General features: G+C 40.4%; 1 protein-coding gene across 1 annotated transcript in view; it reads right to left on the reverse strand.

Annotated features, from left to right (window-relative positions):
• Positions 1–6,649: 6,649 nt before the first annotated feature.
• sin3b (SIN3 transcription regulator family member B) overlaps positions 6,650–17,644 on the reverse strand; it is a 70,333-nt gene continuing 59,338 nt past the window's right edge. Inside the window, 4 exon segments of the mRNA XM_034179676.1 lie at positions 6,650–7,852; positions 8,613–8,811; positions 17,315–17,409; positions 17,492–17,584. Coding sequence (XP_034035567.1) covers positions 7,616–7,852; positions 8,613–8,811; positions 17,315–17,409; positions 17,492–17,584 — 624 coding nt within the window. The 3' untranslated portion in view covers positions 6,650–7,615.

The raw sequence follows: 17,644 nt of genomic DNA on the forward strand, positions 1-17,644 counted from the left end.
ACACACCTCTTTCATTCTGTTAAATTTTATATTTATTTTTCCCCCCCCCAGACCTTTGAAGCCAGTGTGTGGTGTACTCAGGTTTATATTTGCACTGAAAGGCTTGCACCTTACCTTTCATTTGTTGTTACAATGACATTAAAGAATCTGAAAATTTGGATGCTCTTGCATTATTGCAATAACAGTGCACACAAGCACAATGAGCAAGATCTGCTTGTCAACAATGTACAGTAGTGTTCAGAATAATAGTGCTATGTGACTAAAAACATTAATCCAGGTTTTGAGTATATTTCTTATTGTTACATGGGAAACAATGTACCAGTAGGTTCAGTAGATTCTCACAAATCCAACAAGACCAAACATTCATGATATGCACACTCTTAAGGCTATGAAATTGGGTTATTAGTAAAAAAAAAAAGTAGAAAAGGGGGTGTTCACAATAATAGTAGCATCTGCTGTTAACGCTACAAACTCAAAACTATTATGTTCAAACTGCTTTTTTAGCAATCCTGTGAATCACTAAACTAGTATTTAGTTGTATAACCACAGTTTTTCATGATTTCTTCACATCTGGGAGGCATGGAGTCAACCAACTTGTAGAACCTTTCAGCTGTTATTCCACTCCAAGATTCTTTAACAACATTCCACAATTCATTCACATTTCTTGGTTTTGCTTCAGGAACAGCTTTTTTGATGTCACCCCACAAGTTCTCAATTGGATTTAGGTCCGGGGATTGGGCAGGCCACTCCAAAACATTAATTTTGTTGGTTTGGAACCAAGATTTTGCTCGTTTACTAGTGTGCTTGGGGTCATTGTCTTGTTGAAACACCCATTTCAAGGACATGTCCTCTTCAGCATAAGGCAACATGACCTCTTCAAGTATTTTGACATATCCAAACTGATCCATGATACCTGGTATGCGATATATAGGCCCAACACCTTTTTGTTCCACAAAATTGACAAACTCACTGACTGAATGCCACATTACCATTATTGTGAACACCCCCTTTTCTACTTTTTTTTTACTAATAGCCCAATTTCATAGCTGTAAGAGTGTGCATATCATGAATGCTTGGTCTTGTTGGATTTGTGAGAATCTACTGAATCTACTGGTACCTTGTTTCCTATGTAACAATAAGAAATGTACTCAAAACCTGGATTAATCTGTTTAGTCACATAGCACTACTATTATTCTGGAACACTACTGTATTTTTTTAACCACTTTGTGAGAGGTATATGTTTTATTCTAGAAAAGTTTTGAGATGGTTGCTCAGAAAGGCACTGAAGGCTTTGACCAGATTGCTGAATATTTCGATGACTACGGTTTTCTGGCAGTTCTGGATCAATCAATCAATCAATCAATTTTATTTATATTGCGCCAAATCACAACAAACAGTTGCCCCAAGGCGCTTTATATTGTAAGGCAAGGCCATACAATAATTACGTAAAAACCCCAGCGGTCAAAACGACCCCCCTGTGAGCAAGCACTTGGCTACAGTGGGAAGGAAAAACTCCCTTTTAACAGGAAGAAACCTCCAGCAGAACCAGGCCCAGGGAGGGGCAGTCTTCTGCTGGGACTGGTTGGGGCTGAGGGAGAGAACCAGGAAAAAGACATGCTGTGGAGGGGAGCAGAGATCGATCACTAATGATTAAATGTAGAGTGGTGCATACAGAGCAAAAAGAGAAAGAAACACTCAGTGCATCATGGGAACCCCCCAGCAGTCTAAGTCTATAGCAGCATAACTAAGGGATGGTTCAGGGTCACCTGATCCAGCCCTAACTATAAGATTTAGCAAAAAGGAAAGTTTTAAGCCTAATCTTAAAAGTAGAGAGGGTGTCTGTCTCCCTGATCCGAATTGGGAGCTGGTTCCACAGGAGAGGAGCCTGAAAGCTGAAGGCTCTGCCTCCCATTCTACTCTTACAAACCCTAGGAACTACAAGTAAGCCTGCAGTCTGAGAGCGAAGCGCTCTATTGGGGTGATATGGTACTATGAGGTCCCTAAGATAAGATGGGACCTGATTATTCAAAACCTTATAAGTAAGAAGAAGAATTTTAAATTCTATTCTAGAATTAACAGGAAGCCAATGAAGAGAGGCCAATATGGGTGAGATATGCTCTCTCCTTCTAGTCCCCGTTAGTACTCTAGCTGCAGCATTTTGAATTAACTGAAGGCTTTTCAGGGAACTTTTAGGACAACCTGATAATAATGAATTACAATAGTCCAGCCTAGAGGAAATAAATGCATGAATTAGTTTTTCAGCATCACTCTGAGACAAGACCTTTCTAATTTTAGAGATATTGCATAAATGCAAAAAAGCAGTCCTACATATTTGTTTAATATGCGCTTTGAATGACATATCCTGATCAAAAATGACTCCAAGATTTCTCACAGTATTACTAGAGGTCAGGGTAATGCCATCCAGAGTAAGAATCTTTTTAGTCACCATGTTTCTAAGATTTGTGGGGCCAAGTACAATAATTTCAGTTTTACCTGAATTTAAAAGCAGGAAATTAGAGGTCATCCATGTCTTTATGTCTGTAAGACATTCCTGCAGTTTAACTAATTGGTGTGTGTCCTCTGGCTTCATGGATAGATAAAGCTGGGTATCATCTGCGTAACAATGAAAATGTAAGCAATGCCGTCTAATAATACTGCCTAAGGGAAGCATGTATAAAGTGAATAAATTGGTCCTAGCACAGAACCTTGTGGAACTCCATAATTAACCTTAGTCTGTGAAGAAGATTCCCCATTTACATGAACAAATTGTAATCTATTAGATAAATATGATTCAAACCACCGCAGCGCAGTGCCTTTAATACCTATGGCATGCTCTAATCTCTGTAATAAAATTTTATGGTCAACAGTATCAAAAGCAGCACTGAGGTCTAACAGAACAAGCACAGAGATGAGTCCACTGTCTGAGGCCATAAGAAGATCATTTGTAACCTTCACTAATGCTGTTTCTGTACTATGATGAATTCTAAAACCTGACAAACTCTTCAAATAGACCATTCCTCTGCAGATGATCAGTTAGCTGTTTTACAACTACCCTTTCAAGAATTTTTGAGAGAAAAGGAAGGTTGGAGATTGGCCTATAATTAGCTAGATCACCAAACTTATAACACCCTTGCTCCACTGGGTCACCTTCTGACCCTCATCCAGATGTTGACTGAATAGGACACAGGGGTTTATATAGGAACTCGGCATCATATTTTAATATGTCATCAAGACCCATAAGCCTCATCCAATTTCAAGCCAGACAGCACAGTGTTCACTTCCTTGGTAGTCTGAACATGACCTGGGCTGACATTCAAGGGAAGCCAATTTATTAAGATCTTTTTGTGGATTGGAATAGGGTGGGTAATATTTCAAGTACATGCATTAAAATATCCAGCAACAGCTGGACTGACATTGAATGCAAGACAAATATATTCTTGCTCATTAAAAAGGACTGATAACTTCAGCCATGATGTCATTCATTAAATTGAGTTTACATAAGATTCCTTTCAAGATCGCCCCTCAACTACACCACCTGAGGGGCTGAGTTGAGTAGAAGGGCCTTTGTCATTGTATATACAGTAGTGTTCAGAATAATAGTAGTGCTATGTGACTAAAAAGATTAATCCAGGTTTTGAGTATATTTCTTGTTACATGGGAAACAAGGTACCAGTAGATTCAGTAGATTCTCACAAATCCAACAAGACCAAGCATAGTAAAAAAAAAAAGTAGAAAAGAGGGTGTTCACAATAATAGTAGTATGGCATTCAGTCAGTGAGTTTGTCAATTTTGTGGAACAAACAGGTGTGAATCAGGTGTCCCCTATGTAAGGATGAAGCCAGCACCTGTTGAACATGCTTTTCTCTTTGAAAGCCTGAGGAAAATGGGACGTTCAAGACATTGTTCAGAAGAACAGCGTAGTTTGATTAAAAAGTTGATTGGAGAGGGGAAACTTAGATACAGGTGCAAAAAATTATAGGCTTTTCATCTACAATGAGCTCCAATGCTTTAAAATGGAGAGGAAACAAAAAAAAAGACGCGCGGAAGAAAACAGAAAACAACCATCAAAATGGATAGAAGAATAACAAGAATGGCAAAGGCTCACCCATTGATCAGCACCAGGATGATCAAAGACAGTCTGGAGTTATCTGTAAGTGCTGTGACAGTGAGAAGACACCTATGTGAAGCTAATTTATTTACAAGAATCCCCCGCAAAGTCCGTCTGTTAAATAAAAGACGTGCAGAAGAGGTTACAATTTGCCAAAGAACACATCATCTGGCCTAAAGAGAAATGGAGGAATATTTTGTGGACTGATGAGAGTAAAATTGTTCTTTTTGGGTCCAAGAGCCACAGGCAGTTTGTGAGAAGACCCCCAAACTCTGAATTCAAGCCACAGTTCACAGTGAAGACAGTGAAGCATGGTGGTGCAAGCATCATGATTCTCCTACTATGGTGTTGGGCCTATATATCGCATACCAGGTATCATGGATCAGTCTGGATATGTCAAAGTACTTGAAGAGGTCATGTTGCCTTATGCTGAAGAGGACATGTCCTTGAAATGGGTGTTTCAACAAGACAATGACCCCAAGCACACTAGTAAACGAGCAAAATCTTGGTTCCAAACCAACAAAATTAATGCCTCGCAGATGTGAAGAAATCATGAAAAACTGAGGTTATACATCTAAATACTATGTAGTTTAGTGATTCACAGGATTGCTAAAAAAAAAGCAGTTTGAACATAGTTTTGAGTTTGTAGCGTCAACAGCAGATGTTACTATTATTGTCAACACCCCCTTTTCTTTTTTTTACTAATAGACCAATTTCATAGCCTTAAGAGTGTGCATATCATGAATGCTTGGTCTTGTTGGATTTGTGAGAATCTACTGGTACCTTGTTTCCCATGTAACAAGAAATATACTCAAAACCTGGATTAATCTTTTAAGTCACATAGCACTACTATTCTGAACACTACTGTACAATATTTGTACCCTACATTTAACCCATCCTAATTACAGCCACACACAACCCAACCATGAGCCCAGTTCGGTGTTCGCGGGCCATCTCCAAACCTGAATATTCTGCCTTGGTTCAGACCAATGAAAAGAGCAGATTGTAACATTTTTTGATGATGGGAGGAAACCCACGGAGACACTGAGTGAAAATGCAGACTCCACACAAAAGAACTGGGCATGAATAGAATTTAAGTATTTAACCCCAGACCTTCATACAGTGGGGTGAGGTTCCATCTTGATGGAACATGTGGTTTGGAATTTTCAAATATTTGACAGGCACCAGATGGTGGGATTTAAGCAATGAATGTCTTGACGAGTATCGATTTGAACAATGGATCTCAGTGTTGCTGTCAGTAAAGCGGTGGGTCATGAAATCCTAACAATCCCTTTCCAAAGAGATTTAATGCCTGATCTAGTCTTTCCATCAACTGTATAGAGTGGTGAGCACCCACAGATGAGCTTTCTCTTCCAATGATCTGTGCAAGAACTGGGCATTGTAAAGTCTCAAAAGAACACATCTTTACAGGATCTTTCACTAAAAAGCTGCAACACAATGACCTAAAGAATGAATTGAATCAGCATTTACATATATCAGTGTGAATAAACAGATCAGGCAACACATTACGACGGAAAAGAACACACACGCGTTTCCCTTCTCAGACCATGTACATCAACAAGCGGGACATGTCACCAACAAACTGCATTGTGATTCCCTGAAATACACACAGGGAAGCATAACATTATAGACTCCTGATTGCGCGTGCGCACACACAAAAAAATCAATTCTGGCTTCAGACTGGCCGAGTACCAACCCATATTGGTTTTAAATTGACTTAAAACACGTGACTGAGTTTGAACCTTCAAAGTCACTCTAGACCAGGGGTGGCCAAGTTCGATCGAGAGCCACATTCCTGACACTCTTAGTTGTCTCCCTGCTCCAACACACCTGAATCCAATGAAAGACTCATTAAAAGTCTGCTAACGAGTCTTTCATTGGATTCAGGTGTGTTGGAGCAGGGAGACAACCAAGTGTCAGGAATGTAGCTCTCGAGGACCGAACTTGACCACCCCTGCCCTAGATCAAAAGGCCATAAGCAAGAAAGTCTTGACTTCATATTAGCTCCAGCCCCCTGGCGGGCTAAAAAGGTACTGCAGGTGGGCCATTAGAGGGGAAAATAAATAAATCAAGCAAGTTTAATTTTCAATTCTGCAACTCAATCTAAAACCACACATTTTAAAAAATGTAACCAGAAATGATAAAAGCCATTTTCAGATTTCAAAGTGCACCCCATGGTTTGCATGTTTGGGAATGGCTGCCCTAGATATTGGTACCAGGTGCAAATTTTAACCTCTGCCTGGCTGTGACCATGACTTGATTTCCCCCCACATATCAATTCACTTTGCACTTTACTGCGTCCAAATCATTCCACCAAGACCGGCCAAAATCGGATCAAAACTCTGTTACTGTGTTGACGGTTGAACATAGAACAGTAAACAGCCATGTGCTACTGCTCTGCACGGGTGTAAAAAATACACAGTATCACATGACCTATAATATCTGCTAGTAAAGCCACTAGTTTCTCAATTTCTTTTTTTTGAGAGTAGGCTTAATCTTGCAAACACACGTGAGACAACATTTAAGAATGTCACAACTAGGTTGTTTATTTTATGATAACTGATACAGGATAAATGTTATACATTCTATTTTAACACTGATATTTTGCTTTTATTTTCAACGTCAGTATGCAAAAAAACAAAAAACAAAAGTAAACATTTGGTGAAATCATGAATATAATACATAATTTGAATGCTTCATCAATAATAAACCAATCCATTTTAAGGACTCCTTGTTGCCTTGTTGATAGTTTAGCTACAGAAAGGAGGAAAAAAAAAAAACAAGTTGAATGACGGCAAACACAAAGGAATCATGTGGTCTTCAGCCATTGAAAACAAATCATGTAAATGCATAAATAAAATACAGGGTCCCTGCTGTGTATTGTGTATATATGCATTTACAGCAGCAACACAATTACAAAGACAAAAATGAAGAGAGCAGGATATACACACACGTACACACATTTATCAGCATCTCTCCATATAAACACACAAAACCAACAAGCAGAAGGCTTTTTGGCTTAAGAAGCTAAAAACTACACAGGACTTTTAAAAAGAAAACAGACATTCACATTTCGGAATCAAATTCCACGATCATTACTTCCCGCCTCACAAACTGTCTCGATCAGTCTTATCAATTTCCAGCAGCAGGCGCTGTCGGAGAAGGTTAAGAGCGAGAGTTACTTGTGCACCGCCAGATGTGTCGAACACGTCACATCCGTTGAGGCCGATTTGGTCGCGTTGATTACTTTGCTACGTGCGAGCGTCGCTCTCCATGTCGCTCATAGACTCGCCTTCCACTGGACTGACATCAGCGGGAGGCTGCACTTTCAGCAGGTCCCTCTTCAGTCCAGCGTCTGAATGTGAACGAGTGAACACGTCGTGGAGGAAGCTAGAGAAAGTGGGCCTGCTGCGGTTTGTTGTATTTAGTGTGTGACTGCTCACGGTCATGCATTTTTCTGGGAGTGTGTGTCTGTGTGCGGGGCCTCTAAGGCGAGGTGGGGGCTTTGCTACCGCTGTAACGAACTTGGTATCTGTTGACCGTTTGACCTTTCACCTCGGTCGACAGGCAGGTCGTTTTGCAGGGGATCATGTCCTCTTCTTCCTCACCCATGAGCCATTTCTGCACTGTGCGTTCAGCTGAGGTTGTCACATGATTGGTCAGCCAGCCCTGGTGCCACTTGTCGAAGTGCTCATGCTGGTTGACTGCCACTCTGTGCTGAGACTGTGGAAGAAAAGACTGTCAAGGTGAATGCATACTTTAAAGAAGCACGCTGCCATGCTACAAAAAGACAATTTCACACTTCCCCATGTCATCAAGTGAGTTACATCTAGCTTGTTGAAAGCGCCTCTGCACTGTGTTCAAGTAACAAAAAAGACTTGTTGGTTTTGCCATCTCACTTTGCATGATGTTACAAGAGGCTCTCAATGAATTATAATAAAACAGATATTGCCATTTATCTTGATATTTTTAATTACAATGTCAGAAGAAAAATAAAATCCTACTTCATATGCTTTGGCATTTTTAAGATCTTTTAAAGTGATTTTAGCACCAAATAATGCCTTAGTTTTAGATCAAACTAAATGCCTTCTAAGCCCCTCAAAGGATCTGTAGGAATCCTGGTTTTAGATCAACTGATGGAGCACAGAGGGGAAAAATTAGAAAGCTGGTGTCACTGTCCCAGTACTTATGGACCTGACTGTGCTTCCAAAAACATAGTTGCTGTGGGCAGCACTTTATTTCTCATCTTTTGCTGTAGACCAGGACTATACAATGGTGCAAGTCGATTCTGAGCAACTCATCAATAAGATAAAGTAACACATAACCTTTCTGGACCCCCCCCCAGTTTTCAGAATGATGCTGGAGGACACTGTGACCTTTCATCTGATTTGTGAAACAGGCTAAGATGTACTGTGGAACTGCTTAACTTACATCAACATCACATCCTTAAAAAAAAAACACACAGGAGGAAAAAGCTGACTACCTTTCTGGCCTTGACCAGAGCTCCTCGGCGGTACATGTAATCCTCAGAGTTCATGACAAACACCATTTTATGAGTGTTGAGTTTAAAGCGACAGTCCAAGCTCCCAGCATTCTCTACACCAAGTTGGCGGTGCCATTCTCTCCTGCAACGCATAGCCTCCACCTGCCGCACCTGCCAGCGACGGAACCGACGCAGATTCCTACAAGGAGAGGGGTAAAATCTGTATGTTAACATAAAGAATCCCAATGCAGTGTTAATGTTGGAGGCACATCTGGCATCAACAATGACTTGATCAAAGAGGAGGAGCCACCCAAAAATATGTAGTTACAAATGAAAGATCCAAGTTTTTAAGTGTGTGTATGTATAGACACACACATTTTATATATATATATATATATATATATATATATTTCTACCAGTAGAGATTACGAACACAATCCTACCAGTAGAAACTCCCTTTTGCCTTTACTTACTCCAAGTACTACTATGACAACATTTGGATCAGCCTTTCTACCAGTAGAGACTGCAACAACAGAGATCAACTATACTCAAACTACTATAAAAAAGTTTTATCTGAGTTTAAAAGCAGGAAATTAGAGTATATGTATAAAGTGAATAAAATTGGTCCTAGCACAGAACCTTGTGGAACTCCATAATTAACCTTAGTCTGTGAAGAAGATTCCCCATTTACATGAACAAATTGTAATTTATTAGATAAATATGATTCAAACCACCGCAGCACAGTGCCTTTAATACCTATGGCATGCTCTAATCTCTGTAATAAAATTTTATGGTCAACAGTATCAAAAGCAGCACTGAGGTCTAACAGAACAAGCACAGAGATGAGTCCACTGTCTGAGGCCATAAGAAGATCATTTGTAACCTTCACTAATGCTGTTTCTGTACTATGATGAATTCTACAACCTGACAAACTCTTCAAATAGACCTTTCCTCTGCAAATGATCAGTTAGCTGTTTTACAACTACCCTTTCAAGAATTTTTGAGAGAAAAGGAAGGTTGGAGATTGGCCTATAATTAGCTAACATAGCTGGGTCAAGTGATGGCTTTTTAAGTAATGGTTTAATTACTGCCACCTTAAAAGCCTGTGGTACATAGCCAACTAATAAAGATAGATTGATCATATTTAAGATCGAAGCATTAAATAATGGTAGGGCTTCCTTGAGCAGCCTGGTAGGAATGGGGTCTAATAGACATGTTGATGGTTTGGATGAAGTAACTAATGAAAATAATTCAGACAGAACAATGAGAGAAAGAGTCTAACCAAATACCGGCATCACTGAAAGCAGCCAAAGATAACGATATGTCTTTGGGATGGTTATGAGTAATTTTTTCTCTAATAGTTAAAATTTTATTAGCAAAGAAAGTCATGAAGTCATTACTAGTTAAAGTTAAAGGAATACTCGGCTCAATAGAGCTCTGACTCTGTCAGCCTGGCTACAGTGCTGAAAAGAAACCTGAGGTTGTTCTTATTTTCTTCAATTAGTGATGAGTAGTAAGATGTCCTAGCTTTACGGAGGGCTTTTTTATAGAGCAACAGACTCTTTTTCCAGGCTAAGTGAAGATCTTCTAAATTAGTGAGACGCCATTTCCTCTCCAACTTACGGGTTATCTGCTTTAAGCTGCGAGTTTGAGAGTTATACCACAGAGTCAGGCACTTCTGATTTAAAGCTCTCTTTTTCAGAGGAGCTACAGCATCCAAAGTTGTCTTCAATGAGGATGTAAAACTATTGACGAGATACTCTATCTCACTTACAGAGTTTAGGTAGCTACTCTGCACTGTGTTGGTATATGGCATTAGAGAACATAAAGAAGGAATCATATCCTTAAACCTAGTTACATCGCTTTCTGAAAGACTTCTAGTGTAATGAAACTTATTCCCCACTGCTGGGTAGTCCATCAGAGTAAATGTAAATGTTATTAAGAAGTGATCAGACAGAAGGGAGTTTTCAGGGAATACTGTTAAGTCTTCAATTTCCATACCATAAGTCAGAACAAGATCTAAGATATGATTAAAGTGGTGGGTGGACTCATTTACATTTTGAGCAAAGCCAATTGAGTCTAATAATAGATTAAATGCAGTGTTGAGGCTGTCATTCTCAGCATCTGTGTGGATGTTAAAATCGCCCACTATAATTATCTTATCTGAGCTAAGCACTAAGTCAGACAAAAGGTCTGAAAATTCACAGAGAAACTCACAGTAACGACCAGAAGGACGATGGATAATAACAAATAAAACTGGTTTTTGGGACTTCCAATTTGGATGGACAAGACTAAGAGTCAAGCTTTCAAATGAATTAAAGCTCTGTCTGGGTTTTTGATTAATTAATAAGCTGGAATGGAAGATTGCTGCTAATCCTCCGCCTCGGCCCGTGCTACGAGCATTCTGGCAGTTAGTGTGACTCGGGGGTGTTGACTCATTTAAACTAACTATTCATCCTGCTGTAACCAGGTTTCTGTAAGGCAGAATAAATCAATATGCTTATCAGTTATTATATCATTTACTAACAGGGACTTAGAAGAGAGAGATCTAATGTTTAATAGACCACATTTAACTGTTTTAGTCTGTGGTGCAGTTGAAGGTGCTATATTATTTTTTCTTTTTGAATTTTTATGCTTAAATAGATTTTTGCTGGTTATTGGTGGTCTGGGAGCAGGCACCATCTCTACGGGGATGGGGTAATGAGGGGATGGCAGGGGGAGAGAAGCTGCAGAGAGGTGTGTAAGACTACAACTCTGCTTCCTGGTCCCAACCCTGGATAGTCACGGTTTGGAGGATTTAAGAAAATTGGCCAGATTTCTAGAAATGAGAGCTGCTCCATCCAAAGTGGGATGGATGCCGTCTCTCCTAACAAGACCAGGTTTTCCCCAGAAGCTTTGCCAATTATCTATGAAGCCCAACTCATTTTTTGGACACCACTCAGACAGCCAGCAATTCAAGGAGAACATGTGGCTAAACATGTCACTCCCGGTCCGATTGGGGAGGGGCCCAGAGAAAACTACAGAGTCCGACATTGTTTTTGCAAAGTTACACACCGATTAAATGTTAATTTTAGTGACCTCCGATTGGCGTAACCGGGTGTCATTACTGCCGACGTGAATTACAATCTTACCAAATTTACGCTTAGCCTTAGCCAGCAGTTTCAAATTTCCTTCAATGTCGCCTGCTCTGGCCCCCGGAAGACAATTGACTATGGTTGCTGGTGTCGCTAACTTCACATTTCTCAAAACAGAGTCGCCAATAACCAGAGTTTGATCCTCGGCGGGTGTGTCGCCGAGTGGGGAAAAACGGTTAGAAATGTGAACGGGTTGGCGGTGTACACGGGGCTTCTGTTTAGGGCTACGCTTCCTCCTCACAGTCACCCAGTCGGCCTGCTTTCCCGGCTGCTCGGGATCTGCCAGAGGGAAACTAACGGCGGCTAAGCTACCTTGGTCTGCACCGACTACAGGGGCCTGGCTAGCTGTAGAATTTTCCACGGTGCGGAGCCGAGTCTCCAATTCGCCCAGCCTGGCCTCCAAAGCTACGAATAAGCTACACTTATTACAAGTACCATTACTGCTAAAGGAGGCCGAGGAATAACTAAACATTTCACACCCAGATCAGAAAAGTGCGGGAGAGACAGGAGAAGCCGCCATGCTAAACCAGCTAAGAGCTAGTAGCTGCGCTAAGCTAGCGGATTCCTAAAAACACACAAAGTGAATAATGTGTAAATAATTTAGAGGTGATTCAGCAGAGGGAGTGCTTTAGTTAAGGCACGTGAAGATTACACTGTGAAGCAAATCGTTATGTAGTTAACTAGAGCAATCTAACTGCGCAGATTAAACAGCTAACAGATGCAGCAAAACACCACTGTGCTCCAGAACAGGAAGTGATACAATACCGCAGTGAGAGCCAACCAACAGTAGAGGCAAGCAAGAACAAGTCTCATTCGCAAGTCTGTTGAGGACGCTCCAAATGTACATGATATTGGACAGCTCCATGACAGAATCCCAGCGGACAAAATCCCAACAGACAATATCCCAGTGGACAGAATCCCAACCACTTATTACAAAAATGGACAAAATCCCATCTCACTTGTTTAGAAGTTTCAGCTTTTTTAAAGTAGTGATCAGATTACCAGGTGCCAAAACCTGAGCACTGTGTTGAGATGACACCATAGTTGTTTAGCGGTGTCAACTACATTAATGTAGTACATTAACCCTAATCCTATTATATTTTATATTTATTCATGACACTGGGATTTTGTCCACTTTTGTAATAAGGAGTTGGGATTCTGTCTACTGGGATTATGTCCTGTCACCATATTGGACATGCTCCTGCACTGGCCCACCCCCCCCTTCAGGCAGGATTTTGCATGGAGAGCCCTGGGCCCTCTGATGGGAGAACAGGGTATATTATTTATTTTATACATACATAATATGTCCATCTGATAGTGGTGCACTAAAAAAAACTATGCTGCCTTATTTTATACCACGGAAACAAATTTAATGTGCATGTTTGGTGAAGTGATGCAAAGAACCTTCTTGTGCATGTGTGAATTTTTTCCCCACCCACAAGTTAGCACAAGTTCCTGACAGAGGGAACTTGTGTATTGAGGACTCATCAGATCCTCATTTGCTATAAAATGACTGAACCCCTTGAGCAAAGGTATCAAATTTTGCCAAAAGCTTGGTCATACCCAAGTGGAAACCATTCACAAGATTCAGCAATTTTTGGCAATGATGTCATAAGTATAAAGCAAATAAGAGTTGTATAACTGCTTCAAAAATGGGTGTGCATCAGTGCAGAGCATAGCATGTTCTGGTAGGCCATCCACAAGGCAAAATAACAAAGTGATTAACAGGGACTTTGCTCATGGATGACCATTCTGTCATCACCCATGAACTTGTGGATAAGCACAGGTTTGGGATATTCCATTTTGATGGAAGATTTGATCACACAGAGCGTGTCAGCAAAAGTCATGTTGAAGCTGCTAATGGAGGAGCAGAAACAACTGTGCCTGGAAGTCCCGCAGGACATGCTGGAGTGGGCAAATCGTGACCCCAACTTCCTGAACATAATCATCAGTGGTGATGAGACAAGAATTTACATGTGCAACCTGGAAACCAAATTTCAGTCATCACAAAGGAAACATCCAACACGGTAAAAAGTACACCAGGTGCACAGCAATGTCAAAGTCATGCTAATCGTTTTGTCTCCTGTAAGGTGGTGCATCATGAGTATGCACCAGAAGGCCAAAACATTAATACAGAGTATTACCAAGAGTAATATTTTGCTCTTGTGATGCTGTTCACTGCTAATGACCTGGGCCCATATCCACAAAGCAGCCTAAGGCTAAAAATAGCTTCTAATGACATTATTCTAAGAAAAATCTTAGAATTCCTCGAATTCTTAGACATTTTTTTTAGAATTTTCCCTTGGTAAGATGAAAGTTGTCCACAAAGCACCTTAGGCCTTAAGAGGGCTCCTAAGGCGCCAAACTGGTAAGAGTAGGGAGCAGGATTTTGAAAAAGCCTAAGAGTGTCTTAAGCAGAGAAAATGGCAGAATAGACAGAAAGAGAGGAAGCAGAGTTATTCTCTGTATGTATGATGACGGGATGAGGAACACTCTACCCACTTGACCGATATAATTAATTTATGTTAATTTACTGTCTTAATATATTTATAAGTTGTTTAGGTTCTTGTTGTCACACATTTAATATCATTATTATTATTGGTATTGATAGTCATTTTATTTTTTTTCTTCTATTTTGTCATTTGATTTTAAATGGACCACAATGGAAATAAGTGTTTTTGCTTTCTTGTGTCATGCATGCATTTTTAACGTATTTACAATTATATTATGTACTTATAATGAATGTACTAAACTCACGCACACTTTTAATATATAAATATTCAGCATGTGGATGAGATGCATTCAAACATTGTCAGGTTGTATAACAATTTATTTTGTGGCAAGCCACAGTGTCTTTTCTGCACTCTGCCAGAAGGTGGCGCTGTTATTTTTCCACATAAAACAGATAGTGGAAGGGATGACAAACAGAATACACTGGTGACACTTAACTAAACCAATTGAACTACAAAACCACAACAACTCATTAACACTTAAGCTAACATGAACCATAATAACATTTAAAATGCCAAAACTCCAAACTCCCATAATGCATTGCAGCACAACATTTACAGGTTTAGCGACCCGCCCGGCGATCGCTACAGTTTAATTTTGCTGAGTATCATGATCATGACAATTTTCCATAATTGCACATATGACATTTCTTAATGCAGGTCAGGTTATACGATCGGTTTCACTGTCCATTCATAACTAGGAGATTAGAGTGCATTTGTTTTTTAATTCCTCCTTCCCTTTCTGTGACAGCCAATCACAGCTCTTGGAGGACACATCATACCTAGCATCGGGGTCAACCTTGCCTCCTCACAAAGATAAAAGTTTTTGTCCACTCCGTGCTCAGACAGTTCTTAGACACCTCTTGGATCTCTCTTTGGCTAAGATTCCTTCCCAGGAATTTTTAGGCTAAGTTAGGAGCTGTTTGAGAGGGCTTTGAGCTGCTTCGCGGATACAGGCACAGATCTGTAGGCAGCACAAATTTGGCAGCTCCAACATGACAATGCACCCGCTCATTCAGGTGCTCCCAGCCAGTGTTGTAATATAACAAAGAAATACTTTGTTACTGTAATTAGGTAGAATTTTGACGTATCTGAACTTTACTTTGTTATTTACATTTCTGGCGACTTTCATTTTTACTCCACTACATTTTATCAATAAAATGTATACTTTTACTCAGATACATTCTCTTAAACATCTTCATTCCAATATAAGAGTAGAATAAATTTGACTGGGTGATGCCTGTTTGCAGAGGTGAAGCAGGAGCGCAGCTGTACACAGGGAAGAGATAAAGTCCTCTGCACCCAGAGTGCAGCGCCTTCCTCTCCTGCAGCATCAAGTGCCGTGTTTGACATAAAATGAGTTTAAAAGACAAAAAATATATAAAATTTGACATGTTGACTCTGCGCCCACGCTGAGGAAGCGGAGACTGTGGAGGGTCCACCTGCGCTCTGGACTCCAAACTTGCGCACGCTGAGGCACACACATACAGCTCAGCTCCTGCTGGAGTCCAGCGCACGATCTGAGTTTACCATGCCATTGTAAACTCCAATCGTGCGCTGTTTAATTTAATTTATTTGAAATGTCCGCAAACAAGCGCTGCATAAAAGCGGTGCTGCGTTTTAGATTCAAGAGCGCAAAGAGCGCTGCGTTTGGTTGTTTGCAGTGATTGGTGGTGGGGATGCTTGCATTGTTTATAAATGACTGTTCTGTTTCACAACAGCATGACTGTTGTGTTTAACAGAAAAGTGTGTGTGGGTCTCCCAGGAAAAAGAACAGCAACTTTATTTACAGCTACATACATCCACCTGTTGCTTCACTCATCCCGTCACCAACACCAACTGCTCCGCCAGAGGCGGATCCAGACTTTTATAGGCGCGAAGGCCCCCTCCTAGTGTCTCCAGACACCACACCAGCTTTTCTTTTCGTGTCACCCTTTCACTCTCCAATCGTTTTTGGATTTTACTTTTACTTAAAGTACATTTTATGAGAAATGTACTTTTGATACTTAAGTACAGTGAATGTCCAATACTTTAAGACTTTTACTCAAGTAATACTTTTAATGGAGACTTTAACTTTTACCAAAGTAATTTTATGGTTAGATACTTGTACTTTCACTCAAGTATCACTTTGAAGTACTTTATACAAGACTGCTCCCAGCCAAACACAAGGCTCCCTATTCTCCTGATATGGCTCCCTCCGATTTTCAGCTGCTCCCAAAGATTGAAACCACACTAAAAGGGACTTGATTTGAGTCGCAAGACACCATGCAGAACACGATGGCCCAGCTGGACACTATTCCAAAAGATGCCTTCCAGAAATGCTTCCAACAATGGCAGAATGGCTTGGAGAAGCGTGTTCAGTACCAAAAGACAGTACGTCAAAGGGGATTATGATTTCAGGCCTCCAGGTGAGTAGCTGTAGTTTTTGCAACCAAAGGTGGCATACTTTTTGAATGCAACTCAAACAAATACATACATAAATGGGTTTGGAGTCCAATGTTACACAAACGCATATGAGCAGAATAGAATATTTGCTCACAAACTTTTGGGAGGGAAGTTGCACAGTGCTAACTAGCTTGTATGGCCACTAGCCAGACAATTAGGGGGGGGGGGGGGGGGGGGGGGGGAGTTTATTTCTACTACTGTCCCACAGCTTGGGTTGGACATCACTTTAATTTCATTCTTATTGTTACAGTCAAAAAGTGGGACATTTGGGAGATGATAAATGATTTGATAGATCTATGAAAGAAGAAGAGGAAATAAAAAAAGAAGACAAATGGGTTGGACTTCATTGTTGTGGGCCAAAGTCAGATAATTTAGAATAGGTGAAGAAGAGATCTAGAAATACAAAAATATAAAAGACCGCTTAAGTATACTGTAGGGTTGACATGATGCCTGAAATAAACTATGAAATGCCAACAATTACACAAATAAAACAATTACAAGCTAACGCAAAGTACCACAACAGCTCAACAACCTGTAACAGATTCCAGAGGAGCTTATTGGGCACATTACAGAGTGCGGTTCACAGTGTCACCCCGGGTAGCAGACGTCATACCTCGGCAGGAACACAGGTTTGAAGAAGTAACCCTCTGCCTGAGAACACAGACTGGCCTCTGTTCCTACAAACTGTTCCATGTAGCTGGACAGACACTGAGAGCAAACAACAACTTTAATTAGAACCCCATCATATCGACTTAAATGTAATTTCAATATGCTGTGTATATGCACAAACCTGTACATCTAATGGGTCATCAGCCTGGGCCTCCTCAGTGTCCAGAAGTTCAATTGTCATCGTCACATTGCCCTTGTTTTGAATAAACATCACCTAAAGAAACAAAAAATACAACTAAACCAAACTTAAACCTACGACGTCCCATTAATGTCT

Source organism: Thalassophryne amazonica, chromosome 10 (genome assembly GCF_902500255.1).
Source record: "Thalassophryne amazonica chromosome 10, fThaAma1.1, whole genome shotgun sequence".
NCBI lineage: Eukaryota > Metazoa > Chordata > Actinopteri > Batrachoidiformes > Batrachoididae > Thalassophryne > Thalassophryne amazonica.